Source organism: Nomia melanderi, chromosome 3 (genome assembly GCF_051020985.1).
Source record: "Nomia melanderi isolate GNS246 chromosome 3, iyNomMela1, whole genome shotgun sequence".
Taxonomy (NCBI): Eukaryota; Metazoa; Arthropoda; class Insecta; order Hymenoptera; family Halictidae; genus Nomia; species Nomia melanderi.
The window spans coordinates 15,378,728-15,391,560 of NC_135001.1; the positions used below are offsets into that span (position 1 = coordinate 15,378,728).

A 12,833-nucleotide genomic window follows, 5' to 3' on the forward strand; every position below is an offset into this window, starting at 1 on the left:
ATATGTCCGGGCACTGCCCCCCTTTGCCGAGCGCGGACCAATCAGACGTTCGCAGCTGGCGCCACGCAGGGCATAAAAGTAGCGTTTCTTGGGCCCGTATGCACATTATTGCTCGAAGTTTCGTCGGAAATACTTTGGTTCTTTGTCGATCCTTCCACAACCAAGATGGCTCGTACCAAGCAAACTGCCAGGAAGTCTACCGGTGGGAAAGCTCCTCGCAAGCAATTGGCGACAAAAGCAGCTCGTAAAAGTGCGCCTGCAACCGGAGGAGTAAAGAAGCCTCATCGTTATCGCCCAGGAACCGTCGCTCTCCGTGAAATCCGTAGATACCAGAAGAGCACCGAGCTTCTCATCAGAAAATTACCATTCCAACGACTTGTTCGTGAGATCGCTCAAGATTTCAAGACCGACCTTCGTTTCCAAAGTTCTGCTGTCATGGCTCTTCAAGAAGCCAGCGAGGCCTACCTTGTTGGTCTCTTCGAAGACACCAATCTGTGCGCCATACACGCTAAGAGAGTAACCATCATGCCTAAAGATATTCAACTGGCCCGCAGAATCCGTGGAGAGAGAGCTTAAGTTACTCTGTTCTTTTAACTCGTAAAAAAACCGGCCCTTTTCAGGGCCACCAATTTTTTTTATCGGAGAAACAAACCACAATTCGCTATTCTACTATTAAACTTCCCGACGTACCAAACTCGATTAACGATGGTTTATCAGAAAATGTTAAAATTCTCTAGTTTTTGTCATAAATTTGATTATTATATTTGATACATAGTTTTATGTACCGTAATAATGACAAAAATTAAGTTTTTAAAATTATATTCCACTCTTTAATTGAGGGAAACGTTTTTATTCTACAGTCGTGATCCATTTTATTTTTAATATTTTCCTGTTTATTAAACAATTTTTGAAATTTATTCCGTTGCGTTAGTATAGACCAGCGGTTTTCAACTATTCTGTTTGCGTATCATCGAACCAATATGTGTGACAAAGATACTCACCACTTGGTAGACATATTTTCAATTAAAAAATGTTCCGCAAATACAAAGTGTTATTCTCTTAACTTTGGAATGTGGGTAAAGAACAAGTACAATTAAAAAGGATTCGAATTTAATCCACTGCATTTATGAGAAAAACAGATTATCGAAAAAATTAAGTTACAAAGTACAATCAGAAAGTTATATCGACATTTTCGAAATAAATATATTGAGAGCCAATTAATTTTTTTTTAATTTCAACCGAAAATTAGACTCAAGATTTAATTTCGAAAATTTTACATATGCTCTTAATAATTTGAGAATATTCAACGTTACACATACGGTGCACGTTTTATGGACTGAGAACCGCTGTCACTCTGCACATTGTAGGCTGTATTCTATTATATTCTTGCGGCAAACTTTTTAACATATCAATTCTAATTATATTGTTATCTTATATGTTCGTAAATTTTCAACTAAAAAATTATCGTCTGTAACATTTACGTGTGTTTTTTGCCAACAAATGGTTAACATATAAAAAACATTGAAATGTGAGTAAAAATCAAAATATTTCTGCGTATGTAATGTTCCGGCATGTCAGAGATCTGAAAATGCGCAAAGTATTAGTAAAGAGCACTTCGATTTGTTATATCGCGCAACAATGCTGTTGTTTTACAATGTCCAATCAACGACGCTAAAACAACATGTCTACCACAACGTATGAGAGCAACGGTCTCGCGTGATTCATTCACTCGTGTCGGTATTTTTCAACAGTTTGTTCACATTCATTCGCTATTTGGAATATCTATTTACACCGTTATGTGTCACAATAATGGTAGAAAAATGATGTAGGAACAATATCAGCATCGACGAACCCCGACATTTTCGTGACCTGATATGGTCATCCATCTTTATGAATCTAGAATCAGACACCGCGATCGTCAGCGATGCAGACTCGACCAATATTTTACAATATCGCCAATTGGAAACCAGTTTCTTTAAATAATGCATATCTTGTACTTTAACATGATACGATCGCGAAGATTAATGCAACTTCTTAAACTAGAAATCGTACGACAGCAAATACATGTCGTAATCGGCTTGTCGATGTTCCTCCGCATTTCGCAAATTTAGATTTAATTCGAGAATTTTCATGCTGCCATCGAGACCATCACTTTAATCAGAACATATTATTATTTTTAAATATCACAGAGACATATTAATCGCCATACAAACAATATTAAATACCGCGGTTCGACGACAGGAGTGAGGTTATGACTTCCGTGGCTCCGGATTGATTCCATTTCGAATTATCAATCGCCCCTCTCTTTACAATATTAATTATTACCATACGCATGTGGTTATACTATGTTCCAACCAAAAACACAATGATATTTTTATTGTATAGAACCCCATTACAAAATATCGAAGCGTCATTGGTGTCCATTCCGTGGGTAGATAGAAATTCCGGCAGCACCAATTTTAATTTTCTCCTATTGTAGAAACCAGGAAACGATTATCAAAAAACTGTGTACAATATGAAGCAACGGTCCTATTGGAATCGTTTATGTTAGATAAACAGGAGCAAGTTGCGAATAAAACGACAATTTTTGTTATTTTTCCACAACGTGTCCCGATCCCGCCAAAAGACATTTGCCGGCATATCGTCGCGTCCACGCAACCCAATGGGTTTCATCGGTCGGCGAACCACTCGAAATAATACTAGATACACGTGGCCGTTCGACAACGGTAACATTTCGTCCTCATGTACGCCCAGCGAGAAGAAATTCTAGCTAAAATCGAATGATCATTTACCACTTCACCGTTTTTCAAGAAACTTGCCGCTCAACATATTCGTGAAGACTCTCTCCATGGTCCGCGCTTGCGACCATGTACCGTGGTTTCAGTCAGCGTGCTTATACTTCAAACTTACCACTGCAGAGGATCGGCGCAACGGTTATCCATTCGTTTGAAGTTATTTGCAAAACAACGCAAAAGAGTTGTGTTGCGCGTACGATTCGATTCGTAAAAGAAAAACCATTTTCACCAGGAGTTACTAGCAGTAGAGGGAAAATGGAGGATAAAGGAAATGCTGGAAACACTTCTGTGGAGTCTGGGAGCGGGAACACCAGCCCAGCAAAGAAGACGCCGAAATCGAAAACAGCGAAAGCATCGAAGAGCAAGTCCTCTCATCCACCAACGTCCGAGATGGTGATCGCTGCCATTAAGGAGTTGAAAGATCGCAAAGGATCCTCTCTTCAAGCGATCAAAAAGTATATCGCATCGACGTACCCAGTGAACGGAGAGAAGTTGGCGCCTTTCATCAAGCGATATTTGAAGTCCGCTGTCACATCTGGCGCTGTGGTGCAGACCAAGGGTAAAGGTGCCTCCGGTTCGTTTAAACTGTCCATGACGAAGGGTACCGAGTCGAAGAGCAAGGTACAGCGGACAGTGAAAGTGGCTGAAACTAAGAAGCCGAAGAAATCGGTTGAAAAGAAGACAACTGCAGTCCGAAAACCCGCAGCAGCAAAAAAGGCTACCACGAGTACAGCGAAGAAGGTCGAAACTGTGAAGAAATCAGCGGCCGCGAGAAAACCCTCGCTTACCAGAACCGTAAGGCCCGCCAAAACCGAGAAACCAAAGGCTTCGCCCGATGCTAAGACTGTGTCGAAGAGCAAGAAGATAGCGAAACCACCAGCTACCAAGACCAAAGCTCCGAAACCCAAGAAGGCTACTCCTTCGAAGTCTGTCAAGTCTTCGCCTAGAAAGTAATCGCGCTACACAAAATCTGCTAACAATATTGAAAAACAAATGGTCCTTTTCAGGGCCACCAATCGATTTACGACAAGGAACAATTTTCAGACGATCTATTAACAGTATTAACTGGAGATATTCTTAATTATAGGAAATATACTGTGATACATACGTAATATATAAGTCATACGTAATTTATGGAGCGTTTTTATATGGGTCAGATATATGGATAAAGATGTAAGTATATATAGGGTATGCCTAAATTATAGTTCGCAACTATCTGGGTGTAAAAATAGATATTCGATTTTATGAAAATTGATGTAAGAAAATTGACAAACACATGGTTCTGTTGTGATCCAACTACTTACCCGTTTGTAACGTTCAAGATGATATTGACTGTTAAACTACAAAACGTTTGAAAAGTAATGGCGTTTTCAGGTTTTAATGTAAGAGTCTTCGACTAAGTCACGAACGGCCCAAGTTCTGCCGTTAATTTCCATCGACTCGAAGATTTAGAGTTACGCCCTGATGACCACAATATATAATTTAAATGCACACTGTACATATGAATTGATCAAAACAGGTTTTATAGATAAAATAAATATTGCTTTTTTAAGAGTTTTCGTCCTTTATTTACAACCAAGCCTTTAGTCTGTAATATGGAAAGAACAAATGTCCTGAAAATAGATGATATTTTTGAAATATTGGAGATTTATCTAACCTTCACATGAAAATTGTCATCAGATGCTAAAGTAATTATGTATTTGATTTCTATAATTAAATTTTCAACACCATTCTTTTTCAATCATCAATTCTAGGAAAATGTTCCTTGTAATTAAGTAAAATTTTTCCACTACAATTTATTTTGTTACTTCCTTTTCAGATGAAAAAGATAATAGATTCAATTTATTTTTAAAGATCCCTCTCACCATTCACTGTCTCTACCTTAGTGCAACCTAATTTTCAGTCGTCGACAAAATAGAATGAACACAATGAGGTAAAGGAAACTTCAAAAGGGTGCCGCAAGCGTAAAAAGTAATTCCTCAATTTTTTTGACTCGACGTACAGTGTTTATCCCGTTTCTTTAATGAATGATTATTCTCTCACTTTTTAAAGTTGGGTTCGAATCAGTTCTTGGAAGAAAATCACGACTCTTTTCGCAAGAATTTAAATGCTTTTTATTTTAACTACTACCAAATGAATGTTAGGTAACTTCACACCATTTGGAGATAAGCGCGCGGAAGTCATTTAAAACCACTCGAAAGTATCAAATTCTACTGACGTATTTTAAATTCTTTCTCGTTTACTTTTTTTTAACATTTTGGAATAAAATTTTATCCAAAATAGTTAACATTTTATTAATTAAAATTTTCGATTATTGCAGACATTAGCTTAAATTACGTATTTTTATCATAACTCAAATTATGGTCATAAAAAAAGTATAAACCGAATAAAATTTAGTATGTAGGCGGTTCGCCCTTTTGCGTGTCAATACTTGGGGGCCCTGAGAGATAGTCTAGGCCCACTGACTAATTTATGACCAAGGAGATCATCAGGACAGCAGTTTTCCTTTTTAGAAAAGCAACTGAGGAAAAGCAGTTAGTCGCCGTTCCTCGTTAGAGCCACATCGTGTAATAAATGTATTTAACCTGACTACAGACTTAGTTTTTATTTTAGTAGCCCTACAAGAAAATATTTTCTAATTTGATATAATAATGCATATCACACTTTCTCGTTATGTAGTTTTATCTAAAGATGTGCCAAAATTTTTACGCCGGTACTTTCATAAACTATTTTCATCAAACTTGAGCATATTATGCAAATACTTCAAACATCAAATTGTGCAGAATTTATGGTAATACAGAGAAAGGGGATTTTATAGTGTAAATGAGGAATTTCCTACGTTTGAAATATTTGTGGCCCTTAAAAGGGCCGGTTTATAATAGTGATTGCATGTTCACTTGGAGCTGGTATACTTGGTGACAGCCTTAGTGCCTTCACTGACAGCGTGCTTGGCAAGTTCACCAGGTAACAGTAGACGAACAGCAGTCTGAATTTCCCGAGACGTGATAGTGGAACGTTTGTTGTAATGAGCCAGACGAGATGCTTCGGCCGCAATGCGTTCAAAGACGTCGTTGACGAAACTGTTCATGATGCTCATGGCTTTGCTGGAGATTCCAGTGTCAGGATGCACTTGCTTCAAGACTTTGTAAATGTAGATTGCGTAGCTCTCCTTCCTCCTGCGCTTCTTTTTCTTATCAGCCTTGCTGATATTTTTCTGAGCCTTCCCAGCTTTCTTCACCGCCTTTCCACTGGTTTTGGGCGGCATTGTTAAACAATAGTTTTTTCACACGATTCGTACAGGAACGAAAACGTTGCGTCGAGTGATGTGACATCGTTTTGATACACCTCTTTATGTAGAGATGGAGCAGCTTGCACGGACCAATCGCAGCGCGCAGCAACCCCTCTCCAGACCGCGAATGCTCCCATTGGTTGGCCAGTTCTTACCGGCCGGCAGTATATAAGGCTCTACAAGCGGACCACATTTAAAATTTCGAGAGGCTCTTCGTCGTTAACTCTTCTCGTATATCAAGTAAACACAATCAACATGTCTGGACGCGGAAAAGGCGGCAAAGTTAAGGGAAAGGCGAAGTCCCGTTCGAACAGAGCTGGACTTCAATTTCCGGTTGGTCGTATCCATCGACTTTTGAGGAAAGGGAATTATGCCGAACGCGTCGGCGCTGGTGCTCCAGTTTATTTGGCTGCAGTTATGGAGTATCTGGCTGCTGAAGTTTTAGAGTTGGCCGGTAACGCGGCTCGTGACAACAAGAAGACGAGAATTATTCCCCGTCATTTACAACTGGCAATCCGTAATGACGAAGAATTGAATAAGTTACTTTCCGGAGTAACGATTGCTCAAGGTGGCGTTTTGCCGAACATTCAGGCAGTTCTTTTGCCGAAAAAGACAGAAAAGAAAGCTTAATCGCAATTTGAAGAACCAAACGGCCCTTTTCAGGGCCACCAATTATCTTCGACATAGAAATGATGTTCTCAACTTAACACATCTTTATTTTTTATTTGTTGATTTTTAACCCATTGAACACTTCATCTCAGGCTACACGCAACCATATCATAAAATTAAATATTCTTAAAGTCTATTTGATGTAACTTTTACTGTACGCTATATACATATCATTATAGTACTATTGTTGAATATGGGTGATTCGAAGTATGTGCTTAAACGAAAAGGAAAAATGTTCTCTGAATTTAAAGGGTGAGGTCGTAGTGTACTTTTTACAGCATTCTGCTTTGCTCATGGTTTAACAGAGTAACATAAATGTTATGTCTACATATGATTAGGTTTAGGTTCTGTAACCACAATGCATGTTTTTCGTTTATACTTCCTACGGAAAAACAGATCTTAAAAGAAAATTCAATTTCTTGTTTTACTGCAAAGACTGAATAGAAGGAAAATGAAAGTTCTCATTCGTATTTTCTTTATTGATTCATGTGATGTCGGGTTTAAAGATCGGAGTAAACTTACAGACCCTTCTGTTGACAGAGTCAACTGTGGCAACGGTGTTCAGCATAAGAATTTACGACAGGGAGTGTTTGGAGTACAGACAAACGAGACATGGCAACGCTGCCTACTGCCATCGTGTATGATTTCTCGCCGATATGCGGAATTTTTATGAAATAGAGATATAAAAATCTGCAGTCTAAAAAGATTTATTGAAGAATTTTAGAATGATACCCATTTAATATTTACATTCATATATCTTGATTCAATGTCGCAACGTATTTCTTTCTATGAAACACATTTACTCCAAAAATACCAGAAAGTATATATGATGTTTTTTGGAACTATAACACAATAATAAACTAATAATATAATATCCTATGTACATAAGTATAAATCACAATATATTTAAATTTGTTTCTTCAAAATGAGTCGATTGGATTTTACGTATATGCACTATGTACAGCGTATCTCCCATTGAGCATTATTATATTAATCTAAATATATCGTCATCAATTCTGCACATTATTAAATATTAATGTAATTAAAAGATTATTAATCCACCAATCTCTGGAATTTGTCGTGATGGAAATGTCGCCGGGTTAAGGTTAGAAATGGTTTTCACGCTTTTGAAACAAGAATAGCTTTTGTTCGAAGGTTTGCACTTAAATTGAACAACAGTGTTTCCATGTTATATAATTGTGGCCCTGAAAAGGGCCGTTTTGATTGACGATCGCTGGGAATCGTACGTCGTTGATGATGATGATGATGATGCCTCGCTTAACCTCCAAAACCGTATAGAGTACGTCCTTGTCTCTTCAGAGCGTAGACAACGTCCATGGCCGTTACAGTCTTTCTTTTGGCGTGCTCGGTATACGTGACTGCGTCACGAATGACGTTTTCCAAAAAGACTTTTAGTACACCACGAGTTTCTTCGTAAATTAAACCCGATATACGTTTCACACCACCACGACGAGCCAGACGACGGATCGCAGGTTTCGTGATACCCTGGATGTTATCACGCAACACCTTCCTATGACGCTTCGCTCCTCCCTTTCCCAAACCCTTTCCTCCCTTTCCGCGACCGGTCATTTTCCAAGTTTTCTAAATACAACGTGAACGCTTCGAAGAACGAAACACTTCTGATAATGGCCGCCGCTTTTTGGAGCCTTATATACGGAACGGAACAATTCAATCCCCACCATTCGGCCAGCCAATGAGCAGCTGGAACGTGTAAATACCGAAGGCATAAATACAGGTGGCAGTGCAACATCTGCTGCAAACCGCATTGATCGTTTACGAGAAGTAATTGTGTAGTTGCTTCTTAAAATGTTGCGCATTAATTAGTATTTTGTAGTTAAAGAAAAGAATAAACAATCGGCAAAGATGAAAGCTCTCGAATTTTTCAGGTGATCATTACACGGGGAAACATTGTGGTGGCGTTATCCTGTGAAATTCATTATATCTGGCAGGCGTTTTGTTTAACCCCTTGGCATACTATTTACTTTCATATAATATGATAATAATATTGTATCAATATAATATATGGTAATAAATTGATGGTATATGGTACAACATCGATTGCCATTAAATTGTCTAGAAATCTTCATCACGAGTCTTCCTCGTCAATGTATGGCAAGTTTATTTATCGTGCACAAGTTCCGTTCATCTATGCGCCAGGTCCGAACGCATTCGTCGAATACAGACAGCATAACTTGTATAATTTTAGGGTCTTTGGGTATATACCTGCGTTTGCCCTGGGGTCTTTACCCCACTCTACCGCGTATCCGGTCATGCTTACGAACGCTTTCTTTGCCTCACTGAAACCGGGCAGCTGTATGGGTTGAATTTTTTCTGGAAGCAGGAGCGTCTGTTGAAGCCTCAGCAGAAAATCTAACGTTTCTTCGAACACATTGCGTGTTCTGTAAGCGGAGTATCGATGTTTATTCGTATAGTATGCATCTTGTTAATGTTACAACTACCGAACAGTCAGATTACCTATTTTACAGAAACTGTAAAAATTCTTGTACTGCTAGTTTGATTCACTTATACTTTAGTTTAACTGTCAAATTAATGTATTTAGTAATTTTCCTGGAAATCATCCGTACCTCTTCAGCAATGGTGCAAGAATGTAGTATTTCTATTTCGAAATCCTAGTATTAACGTACCACTGTTTATTCATTGTGTACACTTTATCAACGAATATAAATGCAACTCTAATCGTTACACGTCTTTGTTCGAAAAACAAGCTTTTGACTTTCGAGTACCATTGAAGGAAAATATTTCAGAGTCTGTTGCTTTTTGTATTCAACAGATTTTTTCGTACGATTATATGGTAGGTCATCTTTCACGGCATGATAATATTTCGGGTAGACAATAGCGTGCGTCGTGAGCATGGAAACGCAAGGACCGTTGTAACCATTGTATGCCATTCTCAACTTGACGGTAAAGCTGAGCAGAAACAGAAATTGTTCCTTGAAGGCGTAGTAACCACCGATTATCTTCTTATCTTCTCGGCTAATTCGAAAAGGATTTCAAGTGTAGGATTATGAATTATGTGTAAATAATACCGTAAAAGTAAGGCTACTGGAGAGAATGTGTATGGACAAGAGCCGCGGACTTAGAATTACTCTTAAAAACTACGTCGGGAACGTCTGTTCTACAAGGTGTGGAGCGTGCGTCTGCTTGATTCGGAATCACGGCTCATAATGACGTGACCCTTGACTCGTCTTCGGCTCAGGGCGGCGGCATCTTTGTCGCCTTCGAGAGCTGCGACGCACTTTTCGGATGACCGAAGTCGACCTCGTCCTTCGGCGTCAAATTTACATGCGGGTCGTTCAGCTCGGCTCGAGCGTCTCATTTCGTAACATTGTTACACAGGCCAAATTTTCTTACATTTGTGGGGTTATAGGAGATTAACAATGAGTTAATAACGAAAGTATATTAATTTTAACTTGTTCAGGTCATGAAAAATTGTACACAAAATCAACTTACACGTTATCTAGGCTGTTACGTCATTTTTGTTCAATGTATTACTGGAGAATAAATAAATAAATGCATTAGTACAATCCGTAAAATGGACGACTATAGCCGTCGTTTGCGGCAATGGATTAATAGAGTCGGTTTTGTTTTGTTTACATACATTGAATCATTTTGAAAATGATTTCCATGCGGAATCAGTGCGGAAGTAATTTTGTGTTTATCTGCAAGCAAGTGCAGTTAAGTTGGGTATACAAGATGATTATTATTTCCAACATAACGACCCGAAGCATATTGCTCAGATAGTTCGTGAGTGGATACTTTATCACGTTTCTCATTTTTTACGTACACCAGCTCAGAGTCCGAATATAAATCCTATAAAAAATTTGTGGGCAGAAATAGATAAAAGACTACGCAAACATGAAATTTCCAATAAACACTAAAAGAAAAAATTCTGGAAATTTGGAATAGTGTTAAACCAAGCACCACTGTAAAATTAACAGAAAGTATGCAAAATCGATTGAATGAAATTAATAGGCATCAGGGTGGATTGACGAAATACTAAAAAAATTACTTCAAAATAATAAAGTTATTGTAATATGCAGACTTTTTTTATAAGACGTACTCCGGTATGAATATTTTTGTGGGCTATTATTACGTACTAAGACGGATTTTATCTGAGATGGAACGGTTTTTGGATCGCAGGTAGGATAAGGAAGAATGCAGTCACGTTCTTGGAATTCGACCCTTCTGACCATCGTGCACAATAGGGGTTCGCACTTTTCCGTTAAGAGCTGCACGTGTCCTTCCATGGCGCAGATGCTTACGCAAGTAAATGATTTCTTTGCTCCCTCGTGAGATCGATTTTCTAGGGTTGTAATATGCAGGATGAAACTTTTTTGGAGCAGTTTATAAAGCTTATTTTTTGTGCCATTGATAATGACAAATCAACGTTCTTCTGAACGATAAAAAATCAATGAAATGATCGTCAAATGTATCGCCCGGCGACGTTTGTTCGGTGTGCATGAAATCTCGTCCAATAGGAAAGCGAAGGATACGTGTGACTAAATATGTATATATCGGTTGCAGGAAAGACGGCAGATGGAAGGAATGTGGGTCTGAATGGTCGGAGTGGAAAGTGGCCCGTCCGTTGTCTCACGCATTTGGGGTTCGAGCGTCTGATTTGCTGAAGCAGTCACACACACCAATTCCACCGCGTCACGCATAGCACATAGTGAAAGCCCCCTCTTGCTCTTGTGCCGTCTCACATGACGACTTCTCTACAGACGTAGTACCCCCCAATTGTAATGGGCGTTGAATTCATGCTATAAAAGCGAGAGAATCGTATCGTCTTAGACAGTATCGTGTTGAATTTCTATCTCTTGCGATCGTCGAACTTGTTGTCAGTTGATTCATCGTACATTGGTTTTCCCGCGATAGAGCTGTACTTTGCTGTAAGATTCCTCATCTGCCATGCCGCCGAAAACCGCGGGAAAAGCCATGAAGAAAGCCGGGAAGGCGCAGAAGAACATCAGTATGAACAAATCCGATTCGAGTAAGAAGAAGAAGAAGAGGAGGGAGAGTTACGCGATTTACATTTACAAGGTTCTGAAGCAAGTACACCCGGACACCGGCGTCTCGAGCCGTGCTATGAGCATCATGAACAGCTTCGTCAACGATATATTCGAACGTATCGCTGCCGAAGCGTCCCGATTATCGCACTATAATAAACGCAGCACTATTACCTCGAGGGAGGTACAAACCGCGGTAAGACTGCTGTTACCTGGCGAGCTAGCGAAACATGCGGTCAGTGAGGGCACCAAAGCGGTTACTAAATATACAAGTTCAAAATGAAACGTAATTCGACTCTGATGGATGCAGCTTGTTATTCGAGCCACTAGACAAACGGCCCTTTTTAGGGCCACCAAGTGTTTTTCTCGTAGGAACTTCTCGTTTCTGTTCATGTTTTTTTATGTTTGGTAAAGTTACTTTATTACCATTATCTCTTTGTTTAAAGTACTGCAATTTTACTCTATTATAGTACTAGAGTTATATTCGATTGGGATAGTATTAATGTTAACTTCTTGCTCTTATAACTTCTCTTACAACTATACTTACCAGAATCACTTTATTATTATTATCTATATTTGACGAGCAAGAAACTACTGTCATACTGTAAGTTTAATTTACTCCGAGTATTGAATTTTACTCGAACGATATCCGTGATAATTTAATTGAGTTATGTTGATTTTTCATTACACTTCCGTTCGGCGACGCATCGAACAATCAACTACCTTCCGGTTTTTGGTCCATGAGGCGGACGCGTGTTTTGTTTCAGTAGTCAATCCGAATAAAACAGTGACATGATGATTATTTCCTCACACCCTCTTTATCATCATGTTCGCTGTTCACACAAGTCTTATTTAAACTACGGAGACCTAATGACGCTATACATCTGTCGTGTTTATCCTTATATGCTTTCGTTAGTACATCCGCCAACATATTTTCGGTACTAATATACGTTACTCTAATTTGAGCATTTTCGTAGGCTTCTCTGCAAAAATGATGCCTTATGTCTATGTGCTTACTTCTATTATGAAACA

General features: G+C 38.9%; 6 protein-coding genes across 8 annotated transcripts; 4 read left to right on the plus strand and 2 right to left on the minus strand.

Annotated features, from left to right (window-relative positions):
- Positions 1-117: 117 nt before the first annotated feature.
- Positions 118-2,676, plus strand: LOC143174324 (histone H3). Its single transcript, XM_076365594.1, has one exon. It carries the CDS (start codon positions 166-168, stop codon positions 574-576), a length of 411 nt encoding a protein of 136 aa, XP_076221709.1. The 5' UTR covers positions 118-165; the 3' UTR covers positions 577-2,676.
- Positions 2,677-2,911: 235 nt separating this feature from the next.
- Positions 2,912-4,347, plus strand: LOC116434205 (uncharacterized). 3 transcript variants are annotated; one of them, XR_012998304.1, is made up of 3 exons: positions 2,912-3,745; positions 3,803-3,968; positions 4,170-4,347. XR_012998304.1 is itself a non-coding variant. In XM_076366412.1 (2 exons), the coding sequence occupies exons 1-2, from the start codon at positions 3,051-3,053 to the stop codon at positions 3,849-3,851; spliced, it is 744 nt and encodes a 247-aa protein (XP_076222527.1). In that variant the 5' UTR covers positions 2,912-3,050; the 3' UTR covers positions 3,852-4,347. The 3 variants fall into 3 exon arrangements, 2 of the variants coding, with proteins under 2 accessions (XP_076222527.1, XP_076222528.1); XM_076366412.1 differs by having other exon boundaries at positions 3,803-4,347; XM_076366413.1 differs by lacking the exon at positions 3,803-3,968.
- Positions 4,348-4,447: 100 nt separating this feature from the next.
- LOC116434646 (histone H2B) lies at positions 4,448-6,134 on the minus strand. Its single transcript, XM_031993198.2, has one exon. It carries the CDS (start codon positions 6,058-6,060, stop codon positions 5,689-5,691), a length of 372 nt encoding a protein of 123 aa, XP_031849058.2. The 5' UTR covers positions 6,061-6,134; the 3' UTR covers positions 4,448-5,688.
- A 130-nt stretch (positions 6,135-6,264) lies between these two features.
- Positions 6,265-6,746, plus strand: LOC143174325 (histone H2A). The gene has a single exon (XM_076365595.1). The coding sequence runs from the start codon at positions 6,340-6,342 to the stop codon at positions 6,712-6,714; it is 375 nt and encodes a 124-aa protein (XP_076221710.1). The 5' UTR covers positions 6,265-6,339; the 3' UTR covers positions 6,715-6,746.
- Positions 6,747-7,648: 902 nt separating this feature from the next.
- On the minus strand, positions 7,649-8,396 carry LOC143174326 (histone H4). Its single transcript, XM_076365596.1, has one exon. The coding sequence runs from the start codon at positions 8,341-8,343 to the stop codon at positions 8,032-8,034; it is 312 nt and encodes a 103-aa protein (XP_076221711.1). The 5' UTR covers positions 8,344-8,396; the 3' UTR covers positions 7,649-8,031.
- A 2,940-nt stretch (positions 8,397-11,336) lies between these two features.
- LOC143174355 (histone H2B-like) lies at positions 11,337-12,135 on the plus strand. The gene has a single exon (XM_076365782.1). The coding sequence runs from the start codon at positions 11,704-11,706 to the stop codon at positions 12,082-12,084; it is 381 nt and encodes a 126-aa protein (XP_076221897.1). The 5' UTR covers positions 11,337-11,703; the 3' UTR covers positions 12,085-12,135.
- Positions 12,136-12,833: the final 698 nt, after the last annotated feature.

Excerpts from the sequence above, each read along its gene's own strand:
- LOC116434205 (XM_076366412.1), top strand. The coding sequence starts at position 3,051 with ATGGAGGATAAAGGAAATGCTGGAAACACTTCTGTGGAGTCTGGGAGC. Across the intron at positions 3,746-3,802 it reads GTCAAGTCTTCGCCTAGAAA|GGCCACCAATCGATTTACGA; the intron begins GTAATCGCGCTA and ends GGTCCTTTTCAG.
- LOC143174326 (XM_076365596.1), bottom strand. The coding sequence starts at position 8,343 with ATGACCGGTCGCGGAAAGGGAGGAAAGGGTTTGGGAAAGGGAGGAGCG.
- LOC143174325 (XM_076365595.1), top strand. The coding sequence starts at position 6,340 with ATGTCTGGACGCGGAAAAGGCGGCAAAGTTAAGGGAAAGGCGAAGTCC.
- LOC143174355 (XM_076365782.1), top strand. The coding sequence starts at position 11,704 with ATGCCGCCGAAAACCGCGGGAAAAGCCATGAAGAAAGCCGGGAAGGCG.
- LOC143174324 (XM_076365594.1), top strand. The coding sequence starts at position 166 with ATGGCTCGTACCAAGCAAACTGCCAGGAAGTCTACCGGTGGGAAAGCT.
- LOC116434646 (XM_031993198.2), bottom strand. The coding sequence starts at position 6,060 with ATGCCGCCCAAAACCAGTGGAAAGGCGGTGAAGAAAGCTGGGAAGGCT.